The 24,591-nt window shown below is 36.3% G+C and overlaps 1 protein-coding gene across 1 annotated transcript in view; it reads right to left on the bottom strand.

Annotated features, from left to right (window-relative positions):
• The window catches only part of ITGA1 (integrin subunit alpha 1), a 72,092-nt gene that overhangs the window by 23,269 nt on the left and 24,232 nt on the right, over nt 1-24,591 (bottom strand). The window contains exons 2-11 of the mRNA XM_058864093.1: nt 19,618-19,738; nt 17,352-17,464; nt 16,180-16,268; nt 15,974-16,088; nt 15,181-15,308; nt 9,156-9,304; nt 7,306-7,456; nt 5,546-5,711; nt 1,986-2,059; nt 890-1,034 (exon numbers count right to left, since the gene is read on the bottom strand). Of these exons, the coding sequence (XP_058720076.1) occupies nt 890-1,034; nt 1,986-2,059; nt 5,546-5,711; nt 7,306-7,456; nt 9,156-9,304; nt 15,181-15,308; nt 15,974-16,088; nt 16,180-16,268; nt 17,352-17,464; nt 19,618-19,738 (1,251 nt within the window). The remainder of the gene's footprint in view (nt 1-889; nt 1,035-1,985; nt 2,060-5,545; nt 5,712-7,305; nt 7,457-9,155; nt 9,305-15,180; nt 15,309-15,973; nt 16,089-16,179; nt 16,269-17,351; nt 17,465-19,617; nt 19,739-24,591) is intronic.

A 24,591-nucleotide genomic window follows, 5' to 3' on the forward strand; every position in this document is an offset into this window, starting at 1 on the left:
ATGTTAACTTAATTCTCACACAGTGTAAGAAATAACTCATGAAAAGCTGCTTTCAAAGAAGAGGTGTCACTGGCCCACTGTCAAACTCACTAAGTCTTCAAAAAGTGACTCTGGGTATTTTGAACCTGCCTCTGTTCTGCTTAATATTAACAACAGTTTAACAACATTGGTGAAGGAAGACTTAGAAATTTTGCAGTGAAATAAAAACTGTGAAAGAGTTGAAAGCTTTATGGGAGGATACAATCTTAATTTGAAAATTACCTAGAGTTGTAATAAAAGGCAACAGCAAAAGGCATTTGTCAATGAAGAAAGTGTACTTAGGGAAAAAATCAAAATATTCTAGCAATGATTCTTTGTCAATGGAAGTGTGACTTAAATGAGATAGCAAACAGAACCATGAGGTATAGAAAGCAAGACCTAGACCAGAGAGCAAGGCCACTGAAGCTTTTTGGTAAAAAAAAAAATAACCTGCCAATAGGCAAAATATTATTACAAAAAAAGATGTTGGTCTTGTTGGTTTTGTCCACTGAGTGACAGAAAACAGCCTAATTTTAAGCAAACATTTGGACTTAATATTGTATAAGACTTTTTAACTTATCAAGACATAGAAAAACTTGATAAGAATACTAGAGGAATCTGTGAAAGCCTTTTTGAACAGATTGAACATCTCTGTTGAGAAAGTCTAGATATACTTAGGTCTATGTTTGGACTTGTTTTCTAGTTGTAGGAGTTATTTATTTTTTTAAAAGAACATGAAAATTAGAGAGTAGACTTGTTCCCAGGCTGCTGGAATATAAAATATTCTGTAAGATATTCCTTTTGAATGAGCTTTGAGAGAGGTCTTGTAGCATTTGTTGAAAAGTGTTGTAAGGTGGGTTATTTTTCTTACCTAGGTAGGCTGCAAGAGGTTCATTTCTCTCTGAACGCCTGTCACGAAAGGTGTCATTAGTTGGCATTGAAATACCACTGTCTTTCACCATGAGCACTGTGCCATTCCAGTCATATGCTCCAACTGCTCCGAGCATGATCCAGTCCTTGAGGAGAGTAAAACGAAAAGATAATTCTCTACATGAATCACCTTCTCTCTGTGAATCATCTTTAGACATTCATAGCTCAGGATGTTCACATCTGGGTAATGTTTCCTGCATACTTACATAGTTAGTCTTGCTTTTCCTATTATGTTATGGATCCTACAATCACAGGGTCACAGAAAGGCTTGGGTAGAAACGTCCTCCAAGGTCACCCAGTTCCAGCCCCCGTTGCCATGGGCAGGGATGTCACCAACTAGACCAGTTTGTTCAGAGCCCCATTCAACCTGTCTTTGAACACCTTCAGGGATAGGGCATCCACAGTTTCCTGGACAATCTGTTTCAGTGCCTTACTTTGCTCCATGTACAGAATTTCCTCCTAACATCTAATATAAACCCCTGCTCCTTTAATTTAAAACTGTTTCCGCTTGTCCTATTGCCAGCTACCCATGTAAAAAGTGTAACTTTTACCTATGTAAAAATTCTTCCTCCTTTTTATCAGCCCCTTTTAAATACTAGAAGGCCACTCTAAGGTGTCCTTGGAGTCTTCTCCAAGCTAAGTAACCCTATCTCTCTCAGCCTGTCTTCACAGGATAGGTGCATCAGCTCTCTGTCATCTTTGTGGCCCTGTGCCTTTCACCTTAAAACATTGCCCCTTGTTCTGTCACTAAAGGCTCTGGTAAAAAGTCTTTCTCAATCTTTCTTAACATATTTTTAGGCTATTTTCCTGACAGAAAATGCTATGGGAATATTAAGTTTAGAGTTCATGTGAAGTATATACGTACTCTCTTGAGCTCTTGTTGTTTATAAATACTCTTTACATACATTTTACTCCAAAAACTTTCAACAGCAAACAGGACTATACAAAGAAACCTGAAACACTTATTCCAAATTCATAGAACCACCAGCAAAAATTCACTTTGTAAAATAACTCCTATATTCAAACAGTTTGTTTACCTGAGAATAATGAGCACTGAAACCAGCTTGAGACATTTCCATTTCAAAAGAGGAGGCCTGCTGGTCTGTTGTTGCTATTAAACAGAAAAAAAAAAAAGTTTCAAAAATAAATTTGTTCCAATCTGAAAAAGTAACTGAAGAGTGTTATGAAAATGATCCTACGATAGTAAAGGATGGCACAATTAACTAATCTATTCAGTGAATATAGTTTACCATAGATTTTTATAATAAACATGGAAATAAAGACCCATGTTGAATGCTACTATTAAGTATGGGAATTTCCATTTTTAAATCATGTCTCAGAACTTGTCCAACAAAGTTTCTGGACTAAAACTGACCAGATTTGAACTCAGGCTGATGGTAAGTATGTTTGGAATGTTTGATTAATATGGTTAAGCCATTTTCCACTTGAGCTAAGTGAACAATAGAACACTAGCCATGTAACCCTGGCCTTGTATTCATGCAACTAAAGTTCTGTAGGCAGCTGGAGAAACTTTAAATGAAAAACACTTGGTGTTTGTATGAACCTTTGCAAAAACAACATAGGAAAATCTCTGCCGTCCAAGATTCATAAGCCTCAGTGAAGTGGTGGGGAATGATAATCCTGCCCAGACAATTACATGAAGATCTCATTCACTCAAATGACTTTTTATAAAAAAGGTATCAGGTGATTTTGTACTAGCTTCAGTATCTTGTCAAGTAGTCATATGCTAGTTATTAAACTTTGATGGGCTGTTTTGCTCCCAGGTAAACTTGAAATATCTTCAGAGAAGAAAAAGTTCTGCCTTTCCTCTATTTAAAAGAAAGATAACCAGCCCTTAATAGTCAAGCACTATTTTGCCACTCTAAGCAGCCAATGGAACTATATTCTGCATGTTGATTCTTCTTTGAGAGAAAGTAGAGGCAAGCTATGAAATCTGCTCTGATGCTGGTCCAGGAAGAGTTCACAATTTGCTACCAGCTGAGTGCTGCAGCAAGCCTTCAATGGTGTGAATGAAACTGAACCATAGCAAGCACAGTAGCATGAATTTCAGGCATCTGGACTATTAAATAATGGTGAACTTTTGATACTCAGCAACTAAACCCCAGCAGCTACTCCCTGGGACATGAGGACTTTCCTAATTGTTGCAATTTACAGCCAGTTGCAGGAAGGAGACATGATCTCAAAGAGAAAGTGTTTGACATACAAACTAAGACTATCATGTTTCTTTCACAAGATGTAGCTGCTTTGCTAAGTCTGAAAAAGTAATTTTTATACATAAAACTCTTAAGCTGCACATCTGCTGATAAACAATATTTTCATGCAGTAAAAGATGCCCCTTAATGAGCTGAGAAAGACAGGATTCTCACAGTCTGAGGCAGAGGACAAAGCTGGTACTGTTGGTGTGTGCAGCTCAAAACACTACTTAGATAATGGCCCTTAGCCTAACTTTCCATTCAGTTCTAAACTGCCAAGCATCTTACAAAGGATATTTTGTGAAAAAACATTTGTGCCTGCCTACGGGTTGGATAAAACATAAAATTGCTGTTAAAAGCAATGTCCATGCCATGAGACACAGAGGCATATGAAAAAGATTATGTGTAAAAATTCACTGGCTGTCAAGCAGGAGTTTTTGTTGGATTTGATTTTTCAAATCTCTCTCAATTTTTCTTTGCATTTTTTGAAGAACCAAAATGAAAATAAGAAATCCAGGGAAAAAAAAAATAAAATGTACTACTACACAAGCAAGAAGCAATTGAGATTGAGAATTTAGACAGACTCAGATATCAAATTTCAACAACCAAGGTTCTTCTGACACACGGAAGTCACTATGTACATAGCTGATTAATCTCCAATTAAACACATCCAATAAACTGGCTTGACAGCTGCATGGTACAGAATTAATCTGCCTGCTTCCACCACCAGAAAAATGCATGCATGGACACAGTTGTTAATCCAGAATACAAGTGAAGAGTTTGGGATAGGGCAGGAAACTATGCCTGAAGAATCAGCATAAATTGACTTAGTCAGCATTATCTAGCTCCAACCTACTGGAGCAGCTTGACCTTGCTATGTTTTGACAAAAAGCTAAAATCCCATTTTCATTTCTATTCTGATTCTCTTGCAGACAGATTACACGATTTCTGGGACTTAGGTGGAGGAGGAGAATTTTCATGTCTCATGTTGCAGGTGTCTTATATAGAAATCTTAGTGCATCTCTGAGTTCCTACAGAAAATCTGCAAACCAAGAAGCCTTTTGGCAGTAATGAAATTATTTGGATTTCCAGAAACTCAGTCATGTTAGGCCTTACATCCTTCATCTGCTGTCAGGTTAATTAACTTATTCTATATTCATTATAGCTAATGGATAAAAAACTAACATTTTATTCTGACAATGAAATGCAAATATTTTTCTCACTTTTTAAGAAGTATAAAGGACAAAATGTAGACTAATTTTTCAATTTCTGTTTGAACAACTATATGCCCACTGAAAGTGTATTCTTCCTAGTATAAAGGCTTAAGAAAAGAGCACCCTATTCAATGAACTCTGAAGTACTCAATGTCCCTAAGTAGGCTAAACTTTGTGCTTTAGAGAGACTAGATTCTCCTCAAACTATTTTTTTGCAAAGCTGAGGAAACCACACTGTCCAGAAAGTAAAAAAAGAACATATAAATTATATTTTAATAAACTATTTATGGCTGAAAATATTTAGTAATAGCTGAAAACATTAATATTTGATCAAACTAAATAATACACTAAAAAAGCCCCCAATCTAAATATGTGTGAGAAATGTAACTCCATTGTAAAAAAAATTGAAAATACTGTCTCTGTTTTGTAGATTCAATATTTTCTTTTGTTCCAGGTATAAACTACACTATTGTAGCTGCTTGGAAAGTTGAAGTGTTGAAAAAAATAGTCCACATAGATGGATGTTTTCTTTGTATTACATGAACCCCATCAGAGCTGGCCAGTATAATTTATAACTAATAAACTCTGTCTCCTCTTACCAGTAGTGTACTTGAAACAAACAGTGGTTTGGACAATGTTGTCTCGTTTGGAAGGAGAATATAAACAGACATTATGAGAGAATGACTTTTCTGTGTTACAGTCTGAATACTGTGAATCTTCCCAAAGGAAAATTTTATCTTGTTAACTTTATACTGCAAGTCCATGCTAACTTTTAGAGCAAAGTGATATGCTGTAATTGATAACCAACCAAAGAGAGACCCTAAACAACTAGGCAGAAAAACAGATGATCATGGGGTAATTGGGGTATGATCTGGCAATGTTTTTTACCTAAAAGAGGGCAACTTCCTATTTACCACATTAAAACAGTTCTGGTTACCTACCCTTTCAGGGTATTGTCTGCACAGGCTCTAACTCCTATGAATATAGTCACATTTGTATTTACTATTTTGATGTGTATTATAAAATGTTTTTATAAGAAGCATGGAAGAAATAATTGCATAATAAATTTTATGCAGCACAATGCAATCCAAAGGAAGATAAAAACAGGTGGTGTTCTATTTGTTTCAGTTGTAAAGCAGGAATAAAGTAATATTTTAAATAACGTCATACCTTCCAGGGCAAATATTCTCTCTCCAAGTGCTTCAACAATGGTATAAAGAGCTAATTCATCTGAGACATTGAAAAAATGCTTTTCAGTAGGCTTACTGGCAATTGATCTTATTTCCTCTACAAATTTCTCAGTACTTAAATTTCCTCTGCTGTAGCTGCCAAGAATCTAAAGAGAATTAAAAAAAAACAACGAAAAAACCCACAAAACAAAAGTCAAATACACATTTCATAACCTGTTAAAAATATATCATTGAGGTAGGTTGTCAGAGACTAATGGAAAATCATATCTAACCTTAATTTGTTCTACGCAAACCTCACTCAAATTAATTTTAAAGCATTCTTTCTTAAGGAGAACAGAACTGTATGACAGCTCAGTTGTTTGAAAATACCATTTGACAGGAAACAAAGCAACTCTACGGTGTGATGTCTGGTATCCTCAACTGTACTTTTCACTCCTTCTTCAGAAAATTCTAATCATTTATCCTCTGACTTGTAGAAGAAGGCCATAGTTTAGGAAAAAAACAAGAAAACACTTCCCAACCCAGGGCACAATTACACTGGCTTCTGCATAACCGCCAGTTCTTATCATAACATGCTATACATTCAATTAATGACAAGCTGAGTAGGCATAGAATAGTTCTTTATTCTGTGAAGATTTGCACTATAAATACATATAAGAACAATACTTGCATTCAGTGTTAACAACTTCAACAGAATACAAGACTTTAGGTTTGGTTTGTAGTTTTAACAACATGGCTGTAACAATTCATGATACCTCAGAAAAAAACACCTCTCTAATTCCCAGACAAACAGATTTTTTTCCTTTGAAAAGGGCTCTATAGACTAAACTTGATTTGAGAGGCAGACAAAAAACAAATTCCTACGCTCTAGCATCTCAGCCCACTGGACCAATTCAAATTTGGTTCTAAACTGGGGTATTATTGTGAAAAATTGTTGCAGTGTCAAGGACAACTTTTTCTTTAGTTATCTCTAATTTTTTGAAGAAAACCATTGAAAACCTGTGTGCTGCTGGATTCAACTTTTGCCTTGTACCTTTCTTTAAATCAAGTATAACATCTTTCTTTAAGTTTTATGCTTTCATACCACCTTGTTTTACCAAAAAATAAGATACCAAAACAAATAAAGATCGCAATTGAGCAGCAACAAACCATTGTCCCTTCAAAATTAATGGCAGCAAATAGAAGATCTTTGTATAAAATACACAAATATAGTTGAGTATTAACACTAAATCCATAACTAATGCTTTAATATTTCTTGATATGGGTTAACCTCTATTCTCATTCAGCTACTGTTTGCTTAACATGAAAATGACAGCTTTAGAATGCAAACATACAACACAGACATAATGAACATTTTTTTGATGGTTTACATTTGCTGCTTTTTTTTTTTTTTTTAATAGGTAATGTTTCTGCAGAAGTTGCTTAGAATTGTAATAGTCCACTTTGCTCAGTGTTGCTTTTAACAAAAAAGGATTTGATTTGTCCCTCAAACTCTTCCTCCTTTTTCCTCACACAGACACACACCTGTCATCATCTGGAAGACAGATAAATTGCTTTTCTTGTATGCTATAAAATCAGAAAGCAAATTTTTAATGTTTTTTTTTTCCCCCAGCTTTTTCCTCTCTGAAATAATTATATTTCCATAAAGATTCTATGAAATGAACTTCTAAAACTGAAATTACATTTAGAAGATGAAACATGCTTTTAAGATTCTGAATTTTCCCATTAAATTTCACTTACAGCAATAGCAAATCTCTGAATGTTTTCATCTTCACAATCATCAATCACTTCTTGTAATCTGTAGTTGTCATGTGATTCCCCATCAGTCACAATAACCATTACTTTTTGTACTCCTCTGCGTGCACCGTGAGCCTCAGTAAAAGCTTCTTCCCTAAAGGGACCATAAAGCGTTTCGGAGAAAGGCAATGTCAGCATTTAGCACATGCATCATATTTGCATAGCCAACCATAAACTAAAAGATTTTATATTAACTAGGAAGCAAGAAATTGAGATTAATGTTAACCATGAACAAATACAAACAACTGCAATTGGAACTTACATGACAGTTCACAGCCAAAGTTTCACAAGAATTCATTCATCGTTCACTCACTTGAGAGCAATAGCAGAAAATAAAAACCTGTGTAGTGAAAAATTCTTTCCCTCTACAAATAAACTTCTGGCACTTTAAAACAGCTTTTGGCATCTTAAAAAAAAGACACTCAGCCAACACCCTCCCTTTCCAAAATCCTGTGTAGAAAACCCTCACCTACTTCCACCCTTTAAAGCAGCACTTTAAGTGGTCAAACTATTTACTCAGCTACCAGCACACCTCTGGCACCTATGTTAATTAACACTGGGTGTTGGGGATGTGGCAGAAATAGGTTGCAGGTAAGGTTGGGGAACCCACTTGAATTCTACAATTGCAGATGGGTAAACAGGCTCTGAGGTTTTGGGCAGCTGTTCACCCAGACTCTGGACCTGACAAGACAAGGCTGGGTTAGGGCTCTGGAGGAGAAAGAAGGAAGCAGGGCTTCCTCTTTTCAGAAAAATACCACAGGATTCTAGGACTGGCCACATGAGTGAAAGCTGAAATTTACCACTGAAATGGCCAAAGGGGGATGACTGTGAGAACAAAAGAAGCTTTTGCTGACAGTTTCTGTATGTACAAGCCTGCAGTAGTTCATGGTACAAAGGGGCTTTCTGAACTAGATGTGGTTTCTGAATACTTGGCAATTCTCAACTGGCTCTGCTTTTGTGAACTTTTTCAGACTTCTCAAGCTTCTACTCGTATCTCAGGAAAACCTTAATATACAAGAATTCAATTGTACACCACATCAACAAAACTTTGGTCATATAATCAAATTGTTCATCAGAAGGTTGCTGCGTATTTCACTAAATGGTTGTTTGTAAAGTGTGACTGCAAACTTTTGTGGAATAAAAGAATGCTTTTGCGGTGGAAAAAACAAACCCAGAAAAGAAAAGATACCAGGACAATGTTGTACAGTTTGAAATTTTCTGAGAGATTTTACATTTACTGTCTGTTCTATGAAGCTCAGATTTCATTTTTCCTCATAAAAGAAGCATTTCTAAATACTGCTATTGCTACAACACATCTTTAATCTCCCAATGATCAAGAAGCTTCAAAAACTTAGGATATAAAATTTTTAGGCTTTCTAACAAATGTGGGCCCAAACATTGTAATATTCAACTTCAGAATGAAAACAAATTAACATTAAAAATTCTATTTTTTTGTTTTTCTGCTGTAAAACTTGATTTTTCTCATCCCTCTACATACATGGCTCCTACCAGCTCTATGTGACACCAGATATTGTTAGCCCTTTACTTAGGCCTACAGTCTTGCTCCATATCTATTATATTTTCCTAATTCCTCCATTCAGGAGACAGCTGCCTTTCATACACAATTGCTCTAGGAACTGGGTGGAGTCTGCTTATCCACCTTCCTCATAATGATGCTTGCTTAGCTAAACTGAAGTCAGGTGTTAGCCATGCCATATTTTTAACACATAAAATCAGAATCACCCCCCTGCCTGTGCTTGTTTCTCCCATGTGCAGGACATCTGTGTGCCTACCTGGCTGTGTCTATTCCCAAGGCTGTCATGGTTTGTGTGCCACCTCGCTGACGTATTCTCGAGGCTGCAGCCATCACATCTTCTGTTGTTGAGTATGTATTCAGGAAAAATTCATGGACTACAGTCTGTCCATACTGAACAATTCCAACCTGAAACACACAGTTCATGTTTAAAACCAACTGCACTTAAAGAAAATATCCCTGCTTCTTGCAGCAGGGCAAATGTCTGTACTTACAGCCAGGAGAAGAACTGAACTCTTTGTGTTTCCTTCAGTATGAAACATCTTTATGAATTTGAGCAAGACTAGCTAGATGACAGTCTCATGAAATATTCTGAAGTTTCTAAATTGCTTTTATTAAAAACTGGAATAAAGCCAAAAGCTGTCTCAAATCCTTGGTCTTCCTGGCTTGAGGCAATCTGAATGGGAGCTCTGCTCTCCTCTAGGCCGAGGCAGACCAAGGCCCCAACCATCAGTCACAGCTCCTCAAAACTGTTTTCCTTATAGCATATAAAGTCATGGCTCACTCACAACTCTCTTCATTCCACTCAAATACAATATTCCTACATCCAATAGTTTATTTACCCTAAATTGAGCCTAGAAACAGGAAGACCTTTATCTTAACTCTTATCTTGATGAAGACAGCAGGGACATCCGTGACATGCATGTTCTCCCAGCAGGAGATAAATTGAAGTATCACCTGACAAGTACCAGAGGGTACAAAGTGAAGGAAATGGTTTTTCGGATGGGGAGGGTAATGTAAAGCTTATAGATGACCTTAGCAGGACAAGTCTTTGTGCAGAAGATCAACACATGGGATTGTATAATAACTACAAAATGCCTGAGGAAACCAGCCGCAAAACCAAGAGTGGAATAAAAAGACGAGAAATATTCTTAAATATTAATTAATTTCTCCCATTCATCTCTGTCAGCTTTAATATTTTGGCAGGTTGCTGACAGCTTTTACTGGGAAGAAGTCACACAATGTTCCATTAGCATATTTCAATTTTACATTACACAAGGCAATTTATAGGTGTTATTTAGGATAATGCAGTATTACGTGGCATTTATGTCTCACTCATCTATTATTAAAAGCACTCTAGCATTAAGGTATTGAAGATCAATAAGACCTCTGGGATGTTTTTTGCCATCATATTACTTTAGAAATGGCTTAGTATGTACTTTACAATTGCTTTACAGGGTTTTTTATTTTCATGGCCTCTCAGATTCTGCACAGTACTTGTTTGCTTGTAGCAGAAGGGTTAGAATTGGATAAATATTTCACAGTAAACATCATAACGTGATCATTAAGAAATGCTAGTTACATATGATTATGGGACTATAATTATAATGGCACGTGATAGCAAAATCTACCCCATTGAATTTCCATATCTTTTTGAAAACACAGTCAGATCTGGGAGAACTGATGTAGACTCAAAGCTACAACGAGTTTCTGCCTTTAAGATATTTGTCTCTTGGAGGCATGACCTCTCCCATCTGCAACAGAGAGAATGTAGGGGCTGCAATGTTCCCGTGAGCAGCTGGCTATTACCCCTGTGCAGTGTTTACAGAACCAAGCAGGGCACACTCTGTATCATCACTCAGAGCATTCATGTGGCACTGAATAAATCACAAGCTGAAGATGAAATTTTTAACCTGTTCCCTCCAAGGCAGCTATTTTGTGGCATGCATCTAAAGTGACACACTGCATTATCTGAATAGGATATTGTCAGTCTTTTAAAAAGGCTGCTGTGCGCTGGTGATAAACAAGAGATTTGCATCATGATTTTCTGGATTTGATTTTCTGGAGAAAGAGTATTGGCTTAAGAATTCCAGTGCCAAGCACCAATTTTAGCCAGAGACTATAGTGTGCTGGGAAACTGTTTGGTGTGGATTCATGACTCCTTCTCTGCAGCTTTTGAGGTACCAATAATTAAATAATCTATTGACTGCTGCCAGTGTGAAAAGCATCTGCCAGTCTTTCACAATTCCAGAGACCCATGTTGGTGTTGTCATTTTCCTAAAAAAAGATTACAGGCTGACACCGAGTTGTATCATTTCCTGTTTGAAAGGAAATGTCCATGATCACAGCAAGTACACATTTTGAGCACTTCCTTCTCAGGAAGTGAATGGGAAGAACATCTGAGTCTGAAAACTGTACTGTGCAGCATAGCTTGTAAATCAGGAAGGAAGGGGGGCATGTGGTTATCTTATGGGATACAATTGTCAAGTGCGACCCTTCCTTAGCACTAGCTTTGAAAACACTGATCATCACGTTCTACATACTCCATGGTATCAAAGATGAACCACTCCTCAATAAAAGGTAGCAAAAAACCTCTGAGAAAACCCTACTAGGTTTCATGTTCCAGTCTCCTACAGGGTCACAGAATGATCACCTTGTAAAATTGGAGTTGTATTCTATATAACAATAGACAGTATAACAATTAGACAGCAATGAAGGTTTAAAGTTTTGTAGCCTTTTCGTCCTATGAAAAACTAAAAGCAGCCCATCTACATGACACAAATGTGCCTTTATGGGACTTCAGCAAGGCCCTGAGAATGATGTTTACAGGCACCATATGTTTTGATTTGCTTGTTTAATTTATATCTGGAAAATGCAGTAGTACTACACAGAAGGACCGAATTCTTCTCTACTCCAGAGAACCTATTATTTTTCCCAGCATTACTGACCATAATCTATTGAACATTCTTGTAATTCTTAAGTTTATGTTCCCTTCCCTAGCATTCCATGGCTTCTACATTACACAAGGGAATAATTCTTTAATTGTCCTCAGTTCCTGTGAAAAGTGTTGTACAGAGAGAGAACAGGCCTGTGATGGACTGTTCTACTTTGGAACAAAGCAGTTCTCAGGGCTATGATTTATTGTTGTCCTATAAATGAATACAGACCCTTATTTGGAAAGTACATTCTGGTATTCCCAATAAATTATTAAGCTAATCAATTTGGCAAAAACCAACAACTAGAATAACAAAATGAAAGGAAAACCATTTGGTACATGAAATCAAATGTTAGGGTTCTCAGCATTTGGATGTGGAGAGAAATCAGAAATATTTTTGGATATACTGATACTAAATGTAAAAGAAAAGCAGAGATGGCTTGGGAAGCATTAATGGATTATGTATTTCTTTAAAATGACATCTTTATAAAGACATCTGAACAAACAACCCAAGAAGTAATTTTTACGCATTTTGTTTACTTCAAGACAGAAGTTACTTGTAAACTCTTGAAAAAACCTTTCTTCATCCTTAATCTTTGTAATACCTCTAAAAAACACTTCTGTTCTTTTGAAGACAAAACTAATCATAAGATATGACACAGCATGACTTATTAGTGTACTGATACAGTTCCTTTGGAGACACAGTAAGGTACAGGCCAAACATCCATAACTGCCTACATAATATATCGATGAGAAAATAGGAATGGTTTAAAGATTTCTGAAGGCCTTTCCAGCGTAGCTTTAAAGCTAGAATTTATTCAAGTATTCTGCTTTCTCTTTTGAGAGAAATCCACACAAAGTTACTCAAGTGTAAATGATCAAAAAGCCTATCCCTCCATATTAAAATGATAATTATCTCCAAAATAGATAAAAATGAAGCAAAAAAATGGCCAAGAGCAATGTTTTGATTTTGTTCTTACTTCTACTATTTCTACATGATTTCTTCTTATTTTTTTGACTTTAATATCATTACTTTCCATTTACTTCTTTTATCCCAAAAACTCAAGATATGCAGCTTAATCATCAGTATGGTGTTGTAGATTATCTGGAGAAGCGGAAGGGAAGGAAAAAAAATACCATAAACTTTGACTGTCTGCATCTGACACTTCAGGCTTTCATTTTCAGATATGCCAAACTTGGGACACTGAGTAATTTCTCTCAACTTTCTACAAGTCTAATGACCATTGTTCATGGAGGAGGTAAGTGGGAAAAAAAAAATCTCAAAAGCCTCTAATCAAAACACAGTTTTGAACAAGTCACACCCAATCTGCTAAGGAGTTATTCAGTAATCACCTCATTCCTTTCCTGTGGAAAACAATCTTAAGTCAGTGAAAGTCCACTGATTTCTACACGCTCAGTAATAAAATATTAAATTGAAAAAATCAATTTAAACACACAAGAAGTAAGTTATTGTTCCCATGCTTCTCTTCTGGGCTCCCAGAGGAGAAGGGATAAATAAGCCTGCCCTGTTGTTTCTCCTCTTCCCTATTGTATAGTCATTCAAACATATTTTCTGAGAAAGGAGACAGTGTGGGTAGAGGAAAGAGTATAAATTCATTATGAACTTCAGATGCACCAGGGTTCCCAAGCAGGGGGCTCTAAGAGGAGAGGAGAGAGATGAGATGCATTTTGGGGAAGGAGGAAGGTAAGAGGGACTGAGAAAATTCCATTGAGCTTTTGTTGTCCATTTCCAGTTTTTCAGCCTCTCTCCTCCTTATCCCATTCTTATCTCCCTCTCAAATGTTTCTGCTCTGTAGGAACCAGATGCCAAGGCTGACGTCCTCAAGTGAGTATGTGTACGTGTGAGAAGAAGGGTAGCTATGCCAAACTGCGGGCACCAGGGATTTTGTAGGTGGAGAAGGGAGACTGCTGAGAGCAGGCCAGAGAGGGACCTTTTGTGTATGAGCTGAGCCACACAGATGAGGCAGTATTCCAAAACTGAACATAACAGAGGTGTGGCATTGTAAAAATTTGGGAGTTGCTGGATGAGCAAGAGGAGTGAGGGTGCAGTAGAGTTGATTCCCCTGCATACCACTCCCATGAAGACCTTTGGGCAGAAGACAGTGATGATTTCCCTGCAGCCAATGCACTATAGTGGGAAGTTCAGATTTAAGTATCTTAAAATGGCACATGTTTGAGTAATCATCTGTTTAAGGGAAGAGAAAGAATTTTTTCCTTTCTGCTGAATTTGACAAAGTGTTTTTCCTTCTTGCTCACGATATCTGAAGAAAAGTGTGTTTAAGATAACTGGATATGACTGTGATGTTGACAGTTTATAAGTAATTTTATCAGTCAGTGTTCAGTATAGAAAACAGAGGACCTGGGTGGTAACTTGAAAACCCCAATTAACAAGGAACATTCTGAGAGTAATACTCTCTGCAGACATCTTCTCACAGTCTCCATTGTTAAGGCAGGATCTGAATGCTAGGAGCTAACCCAAAGTTCCAAAACTGCCTGTAGCATATAATTTATTACAGGAGGTCCTGGAAAATTCTTGATTTTGGGAGGCAGAAAATAGAGAAAGGAAAGCAAGAAACAGTTTCTTCTCTGGCTGTTAATAAAGCTCTTTGTGTTAATATGTATCCCAGAGTCAATGTTTCCCCCTTCCCAGAGTTCTTTTAGAACTGATATTTACATAATCTGTTCAGCAGCCTGTGGGACATATGCCAGATCCTCAGGGGGGTAATTGGTTGTAGCTCCATTAATTCTGATGGAACCACAGTGATTTATAGCAGCTGGGAATTTGGCCCTCTCCACTTATTATATAAATGCAGCTTCTGCCATTAATAACATACAGCTAAACAGCCACTCGTTAATTAGGATCTCAAGGTTTAAAAGCTGCATGCCCAGTGTTCCACAGTACTAAGAACGCTGCTCCAAAAAGCTTACAATCAAAGACTGTCCAAACCACGCATGTGTGCCTCAGAAGAGCAGAAATGACCTTTGTGCAATGAAGTACAAAGGAAGACAAGAAGGGGCTGTGGAGAGGAAGGAAGTGGGAAAGGACAGTGTTCAAACAGCCTCACTTAATGCACTTAACTTTTGTTTCTAGGTTAGAAAGTTGGTTTCTCCAGACTGGCTGAGCAGTGGGGGGAGGGACAGTCTTCCTGACACTGCTGCTTGATGACTGAATACAGACTTAGATGTGGTTTCAGCTATTTTGCTTTAGTATCCTGCTGCTCTAAGTTCTTGGAATTGAAGAGGTCAATAGATGACATTATTATGCCATTTCCTGCAAACTGTTTTTTCCTCTCAAATTGAAAAAAACATAAAATATCTACCATGTTACCTGTGTTTGTTGAGGACCTATATCCATGTTTCTCAGGAGGCTGTTCAGAAAGTCTGTGACACTCTCCCATGGATAAATGCTGTTTGACCCGTCAAGGACTATGACAATGTCCAACTGGGTTTTACACTCTGCAACACAAATTTCCACAAAAGAGTTGACAGTAATAAGGATCAGACTTATCTCACAGCCTCAGCTACTTTTGTCATTAGTAACACATGTATATCCTTCTGCAGTGGGGCTGAATTTACAAGTGTGATGCCAACTATCATTCTTCAAGTTTTACACTGTATTTCACATGGCTTGTGTTCCCTTTATCAGGAAGGGATTTTCTTGTGAGCAGAAATTTAAGAATGGAAGAAAATCACATAACTGGAGCATTTACCAGTGACCCCCTATCTTCTTCAATGTCAATCTATTCTTCTACAATTTTTTTTTCAGATGACCAGTTCTGTAAGATTTTTATGTATATTTCTAAGCTGGGTTTGTATTAGGTCTTAATATGCCATCATTATTTAAAAGGAATCTTTGGCCATAAGTTAAAAACATAAGCAACTATTTTTAGCAATTGTGTTTGGATGTTACATAGCACTGTAATGATTGTTTATACTGAGATAAATTCCAAAAGTAGGAAGAATTTAGGTTATATACGGACAACGAAAACATTTACTTAACTTGGTAATGCTGGTAGCTAAGTTAAGCAGTTCATTTTTTTTCAGTATGCCTATGTGTATACATTTGTCTTGTTTGTCACTCTATTTTTGGACACACAGGAAAATTCCTGCAGCATGCATACCTTGCACTGACGGAGCAATGGCCTCAACGGTTTCAAAAGTGGAGCTGACATTAGAACAAACTCCAGTTGTGTAATGCAAACGTCCACATTTATAAGCATAAAGTGGTCCACATGCCTTTAAAAAATGAAAAAGGGTGAAATGTTTTTGTTATGATACCCAAGAAAAAAAACCAGACTTTCAAAATTAGCAAAAAGTCCTTTCTTACCAGAAACCCTCCTTTTGGGTTAGTCACTAAGGTTGTTCCAAGAGTCATGTTTTCTTTTACTTCCACGACATTAGGAACTGAAGTAGAAGCTATAAATAGATTAAAATGTTAAGTATTTGGGAACATGAAAACAAAATGTCAAATTATATATCCCCTAGTATGGAGCTTCCAGCTTCTAAAATAAAACCCAGACTGACACTGGTTTCATCAAATATTTTAGCACCCTTCCCCCTCCTTCTTCAATTGCAACAATCATGAAAAATTTCTGAGACTGGCTTTTATCCCAGAAAATTTGTCTGGGTTGCTGTCTCAAATAGTTTTCTTGAACCGCAAGAAAAGAAAAAGAAGTAAAAATAACAGAAAAATGAAAACAAGATACTACTACGCACAGAGTTTTGTTAATTAGGGGGAAAAACCCATTCATTTTTACTTTGTCATGTTATAACTAACTTACTCATTACTCTTATGTTACATTACTGACATTTAGGTTTTCAAGGAACACAAGGAAATAAAAAATATCACAACTGATATATTTAATAAAGTTCATATTCAACAGGAATTTTCTTCCAGTCTACATCAGATAGCTCTTGACTTGACCAAGAAAATTACTACTATTGATCTTTGGCATATTAAGATTCATCAGCCTAGTTACATTTCCATCAAAAGCTTACTGATGGCATTATGAAGGCTCTTGGCTTCAGAGAGCTTTGGGAAGTGTAATCCATGAAATTATGATCCAAGACCTTCCAGGCTCAATGGCCAGGACTGCAAACACAGTCAGTTAATGTCAGTCATAATAAAGTTTTGATAATACAACCAAATACCCATTCTAAAATTATGAGCATGTTTTCCACAGGATAGTAAGAGGCCTTAAAATATTATTATTATTATTATTATTATTATTATTATTATTATCATCATCATCATCATCATCATCATCATCATCACCATCATCATCATCATCATCATCATCATCATCATTTTATTTTATTTTATTTTATTTTATTTTTAATGTTACATACACAACTTCCTTTACATTTAGCTCTGGAACCCCAAGCAAATTTTCACTAGAAAAACATTTCCAATGCATACTTACTAATGCATACTAAAAATCTCCTAAGATCTGACCTCTGTTACTCCTCCATGTGTCACAGCTTTATTTCCTTTCATACCTGGTAAATTCAGTTTTATGCAGGGTGATGGGCTGTCCCTTCCTACAGGGCATTTGTAGACATCTCCTGTTCTTTTCGCAGGTTGTCCAACTAGTGGTGAGCCAATAAGTACCCTAAAAATTTAATAAGTTACCTGAAATACTTCTTTCTAAGAAGGCACAAAAGTCAGCAAATAAAACTTACAGAGGAAGCACAGCTGCAGCAAGCTCCACACCAGCAGTACAGGACGGAGAAAAAGAAAAGTATCTATTATACTAGTTTAGATGCAAGAGAATTAATAAGGACATGAAAAGGAAATGCGTCTATATACCAAAGTACAGAATAGAATAACATTTTAAAAAGTTCCAGGGGAAAATAAAAGCAATATAGGTGGGTAGATGACAAGTCTTAAAAGTAATACAGAAGGAAAGATATGCTTTATTTAATATGTCCTTGATCTTTAAAAGATCTTAGATGAAAACCTATTTTCCATGCTTAGAGACCAAATGCCAACGGAGAAGCTCACAAGCTCTCAGAGGAAGAATTTAGTCTTAAATAATGGGGAGCAGCACTGTAAAAGACATGTTCTTCCCTCTCATTAATTAAAAAAAAAAAAAAAAGGCTATTAAAAGAAATTTCAAATTTGTAAAATGCAGAGAAGCTGAGTGTGCCTGACATCCCCTGGAACGTAATCAGTGGCCATCAGGTTCATGCTGCTGGTGCTGTTCCTTTCTCAGAAAGAAAGAGCCCCATGAAGAGTGTTACATGGTCTGAAAGGCTATTTTATTTTGTCTTTTTTGCATGAGGGAATCCCCAGGTTATTGAGAAACAGTTGCAGTCAGATTCAGAGATCATTTGTTGCTGGAAAGCTGTATTGGTGCCCTACAGGCAGCATTACAGCAGTAGAAAAATCCTCTCAAGGCTCTTCTGTATATTTTTAATTATGATCTTATACATTTAATCAGCTTACACATTTTCTGCTCTAAATACTGACATGCTGAAAGGTTAACAAGTTACAGGAGGTCTGAAGCTCAATTTCAGAGATGTCCAGATCTAGCACACTAGTTTATACCGCTGTCTGGCTACTACTGCTAGAGCCACCATTTCCAGCTCATATTCTTGTTTTCTTTCTAAAGGTTTCAGGACTGTTTACACGAATACAGCTTACTTTGCAAAATCCCAGCTCCTAGAATGGATTCCATTTCCTGAAGGTCTAAATTAGCTCAAAGAAGGTCATTATTCTTATTCTCTCACGACCTTCATACAAATGTGTATTTAAACATCCTACAATTGCAGCAGTCAAGAACTAGCATATTCAAAAGCAGAATCTGTGGCTTCATTTCTCTGAGTACGGTGTTGCAGTGGTGGTGAGACTCTCAGAGTTTGGCAGACCCAGCACTTGCAGTGGTGATTGCTCACCACAGAAGTCTGGCCTGTCTGTCACACAGTCTCCTGCTGCCTGTCATTCCTGCATGCCTGCAGGAGTCCCTGGGTTTACCAAGAGCTATAGAAAAAGCTCTGGGAAAACCAGGGCCAGCTGTGAAGAATGATAGAGATCTCTTTCCCAAACCTTTTACCATGCAATTGTTATTTCAGTCCTCCAGCCCAGTTGTTAGCCTCTGGGGTTTAACAGGGGAAAAGCATAGGCAGGTGTTTATCAAATGACCAAGGAGCAATGATATGAGTGAGCATGCCAAAATACAGCCTCTACTTAGAACAATAGGAGGGAAAAGAGAGGTTAAGATAAAGGGTCCTAAATGCAAATATATTACCAGCTGCAAGACAAGAATATTTAGCCCTCCAAAAGGGAAGGCAGAGGGAATAATGTAATAATTAATATTTTGACAGGTAAATCTTCTAACCGAGTTAAAAAACTCATTTTAGAAAACCCCTGACAGAAAACTTTTTAAAAAAACACTTAATGCAGATTATTTAGGTAAAACAGGAGTAATTTCATTATAAATATATTCTCAGAAGGAAAGGGTAAAGACTTAATTTGGTAGAAGGTAAAAAGAGAACTCAGGCAAAACACAGTACTTTCTCAGCTCTGCCAATGAAGAAATTTACCCATTTTGCGAAGTCATTTAAAACTTTGAGAAGATAATTTGAGGTATACATGCAAATATTTCTCTCTCTCAGTTGTTCTGGATTTCCTAAGGACTGTGCATAAGTTTAAGAAATATGCCTGACAGAATCTGACTCTAGCTTGAAACTGAAAGTACAGCACCTGAGTTACTGAATACCTTCTAATTTGGAGTGTTCAGTTAAAAAAAGAAAAAGAGCTTACCATTTCCCTTCCTCATTTTCATACTGTTGGACTGTGTACCCGAACATGTCTTCCAGAGGCCCACTGAAGGTCAGTGCATTTTTCACATCAACATTGGAAGTACAAACAAGCTGAAAGAGAGCTTTAAAAAAAATGGTATTTTAAAAAAATTAGTATGTAGCAGTACAAATAAACCCAAATACTTCTAAAAAATCAACATTCAGTTATGACTTAATGAAAGGTACCAGACGTTGAAAGTGGCATTTGGGGCACACACACCACAGCTTGTAAGAGATTTAAAACAGACTGCCTCGTATATAGATACACAGCTAAATTCTCAGTTGTTAGCAACTGGACTTCTGCATCCAAAACATGTTTTACAAACTCCCATCACTCATTCTAAAATCAGTTCCAATGACAGTAAGTTAAACATTATCACCTTTAAGAATAAATAACTTTTTAGTTATTTATGTAGTTTAATTATTCTTTTAGCTCCATTCATTTCTAAAGCAAGAATTTAACACAGAATGTTCCTTCCCTCATTCAAGTAAGTAGTTCTAAAGGTTATTTAAATTGGAAAATAACTAATTTTTAACAGAAAATTTTTGCAGAAAAACACATAGGAAAAAATGAGGAAAAGCTTTCAGATGTATTTAATTTTAATCTATATTTAAGAAAAAAAAAAGGTATATAGTTGTCTGTTAATCCCTGTAAACCATTTATATTTTGAAAAAAATAAAATAAATTTTCTATGTAACCATATCCTGATCTCATATAGTATCTATATGTGATTATTTGCAGAATTCTAATACTTGTGCATTTAGGAAAAGTTGCTATACAATGGTGATCTTGGACTATGGAGAGATCAGTTAAGAGAGTGAGTGCTTCTTCTGACTGATTTCCCATACTGTAAAATTCTGTGAGCATCACCAATGAAAATACTGCAGAAGTTCGACTTTATAGCAAGTTTCAAAAAAATTTGAGATATAGGGTAAAAATTCAGCTTGAAGTCATACCTATAACCAACTCCAAGGATCATTAAGAAGCAAAACCCACTACTTATATATGAAAAATAAGGTTATTTATCTTTTCTTTATTTACTATTTCCTACAGTGATCTCTTCCATCTTTGTCCTGTAAATCAGTTTCAAAAGTAGCCACTGACTCTGCCACTGCAGAGCTGTATATTTAATACACAAGAGTCAAAAACTAGGTGAATTTGTAGAATATTGAGACTGCTTAACACAAATATGCACAAATTTAATTTAATTTTAAAGAAGCATTTTATGATCATTTGATGACACTTAACAGTTACATAAAAATACCCAAATACCCAATACTTGCTGCACATCAAAGCATCAAAATAATGTCCAGCTACTTAAATACATCTGTGTTATTCACCATTGAGTTGACAAAATTCTCATGGAAAGCTTGTTACTATAATTAAGGTCCCAAGTGGTCAACGCTAATCTGTCCCTCTCAGCATCTTATTTCCTGCTTAATGCAGTAAAATTATCACAGAAGACCATTTGTCATTCAGTAGGCATTTCCAGTTTCACTGGACAGCAAAAAAAGGGAAAAGTTTAATTTCAGTTATTTTAGTTTTTCTCCCTCCAGTCAGAGTCAGGAAATACAAATAAGTGAAAAAAAAACTAAAAGAGAGATTAGTTCTTCAGAAAATATTCATTGCAAGTTATAAGAAAAAATTAAGCATTGACAGCCTGGTGGGAAATAATTTGTTGGAAACTAATTTTGTCTCCCTTAAATATTTATGCTAAAAATATTCTGCTGTTCTGTTCATGTGTAATAGGCATTCCCCCTTCCACTGCCTCCCCCCCCCCCCCCCCCCCCCATGACTCAGTCATTCAAGTATAATTAAAATGAACAAACCCAACTTCTAGGAATTCAGTCATCACTAGTTCAAGTCTTTTTTTGTTAAATTTCAGTAATAACTGGAATTAACTACTAAAAGAGTAAAAACAATCACTATTATTACTTTCCAAACCATATGAGAGACAGTGACCTTACATTTACACTCAGTCTACCTTCTAGACAATGAAACAGTACCAATGAGTCACCTGCTAAAGTAACTGTCTAAATTCATTATTTAGCTCAGGAAGAAAGGTAGAAGCAAAACATACCCATGTCAACTTCTCTCTTCATTATCTCCACAAGTCCATTCACTTCAGCCTCTGAACAAGGACAGATCATCCTTCTAGAGGTCTTTAGAGGCATGCTCTTCCCCTTTCTCACCTCATGATGATGTTCAACACATACCATGATATGAAATACTAAAGGCCAGAAATGCCAGCCCATTTGCTTTCTCCTAAAGCAGCCAAAGGTTACATTTGCACACTGTACTCTGTTCACAAGATATCCTCCACCATCATTTCTATCATCTGCTGATAGACAAGGAGTTCCATTACAGTGATGTAGTACCAACAACTACGGATTTTTACTCTGTAGTCATTACAGGAAATGGTCTTGAAGTTTCCTGAATTGGTTATGAAACATTCACAAATCTTGTAATTTTAATGCATGCGTTTCTAAACCTCAGTTATAACAGCTGAAAATATGAAATGCTGGCAAGTAAACCAGAAGATTAATTAAAAATGCCAGTGATTTACTACCAAGCACCCAAATCCTCATGCTTCTGAGTGAGGTCAAATTAGAATCAACAATAATAATGCTTTCTTCTAAAATAAACAAAGCTAGAAGAACCAGAAGAAGCTAAATGGGCCAGACTGGTCAGAAATAAAATTGAGGTGGTGACTCCACACAGCAAAACAAACCTGTAGACCTTGTTCGCAGAGAATGTTTTGGAGGCTAAATGTAATGAGCTCAATGGGGATCATAACAGCTCAATGGAAGACAAAACCAGTTTGCAGTTTACAACCCACACAGAATATACATCTGGTTCAGGAAATCCCTTTGGTTGCAGATACTTGGAAACTGGAACAGGAATGTTACATATGATTGAATGGTTACTTTTTGTCTGTAGCTATCAGCTTGTGCTCCCGAAGACACAATACTGGACAAAACATGATCTTGATTTGATAAAAAATATGTACAGTATGGCTGTGCTTTTAATCTCTCATCTTCCTCTTCTATCTTAGCCAGAAGTCAGACGCTTTGAAGTTTGACTTCATACACAAACTGTTTGGCATATTTTAATATGCAAATTTATTGCATGGCCTTCTCTGTGTCCTATGTGCTCTTTGAAATATCATGAGCATATGTTTTTGCACTATAATAAGGGTCATGCTAAGCAGTGTGAAATTAACTTACAAATAATTAGTGTATTTAGAGGTAGCTTGCTGCATTTTCCATAGATCCTGTAAAAGGACATCTTACAAGCCAAAGAGATGTTCAAAACTGCAGATGGTAAATGGAAAAGTGGAGTTTACAGTGACCTACATTACACATCTAGCTAACAATAATCTACCGATTTATGGCAACTTGGCTTTTGTGCTTTATTTCAATTTTTAGCAGATAGAACACTGTATCCAGGAGCTAATGATTCAGAACATTTAAAAATATTACTGATTGTGATGGTGAAAATTATATTATTAACAATATCTAGCTTGAACTCTTTCAAACTTCCAGTTTCTGTATAAGATGGTATGTATTCTCTTCTGTTTCTAGCTAACTTGTGCTTTAATTAAGAAAAATATTGGCAGAAGCAGTGGAAGAAGAAGAACTACAGGGAAGTTGGAGATGATTCTCTTCAGAAGTATGGGAATTAAAGAGAAAAAAACATTTTTTATAAGGTACATAATATTTTACTTAATCACAAATAATGTAAATAAATTAAGATTTTGAACTATTTCATTTTATGTTATCAGAATGATTGCAAACAGACCAAAAGCAACTGATACAGTTCATAAATGCAGAGTATGAAAGTTTCTCAAAGGTTAAAACTGAAGTTCCAGTTTTATCTCCATGTTCTACAAGAAATGAGGCACTGCAGAAAACCTGGGACAAGGTCCCTCTCATTGCTGATTTACACTGAGCAGAACATGAGTTGATGCATGTACCATTCTTTGCTTAGCACAGCTTGTACCTATACATGAAAGGTTAACACTCAGTCACCAAGACGACAGCACAAATATTATTTGTATTACAAACCTGGAGTAGTAGCTCATACTTGTCCAGTAGCCACTAATAAATTCTTTTCTGTTTTATTTAATGAGTTCTTTTAACTAAACATTTGCGCTGTCTGGAGAGTTATTCTGCCTCCAAACCATGCAAAACCAGATTTTTCTAGGACTTTGGGCATCTTGTTCACAAGCATATGGCCTGGCTGGCCACTCTAATATTACAAATACAGAATTGGCACCCTTATTTTCCTAAAAAGGTGGATATAAACATAACCCAAACTGTAGAACAAAGCCTAACACCTGGTTCTTTACTGATGAAAAATAGATCACCATAAATCACCCACAATAAATGACATCACGAAGACCAACTTAGACAAGAGAAGAAAATAAACTGAGTTAGGGTATTTTAACTGTGTATGGTCTGTGACAAATAACAATTGCATCCTCTATAAATAGAGATTTCCCTGAGAAATAAAAATGTTTTCTTTCAAAAACAGGAAAGGACAAATTTACACTTAGCATTGGACAAGGCTAACATATTGCCTGTGCACTACTACTCCCTGACTGCATGTGGTCAAAAAGTTATTTTTGTTTCATTTCATACTTTTCACACTCTATCACTTCAGATGTTTTTATCAATTCATCTGCATTTTGAGGGGGACTGAAACAAAACAGCTCTAGATGCACTAAGGAGCACACCAAAACAAGTAGAAACATTTTTCATAAGTATGTACATTTGGAAAATGGTGGGAAATTAAAAAAAAAACCAAAAAAACCCCACAGTTAAAAAATAAGATTGCTTTCACCCTGGAATATAAGAGAGAATGCAGAAATTTAAGCTGAAGACTAAAGTAAGATTGAAATGCTTTATGGAGTTCTCGTATATTGAGACATCT

Source organism: Poecile atricapillus, chromosome Z, assembly GCF_030490865.1.
Source record: "Poecile atricapillus isolate bPoeAtr1 chromosome Z, bPoeAtr1.hap1, whole genome shotgun sequence".
In the NCBI taxonomy this organism is placed as follows: Eukaryota; Metazoa; Chordata; class Aves; order Passeriformes; family Paridae; genus Poecile; species Poecile atricapillus.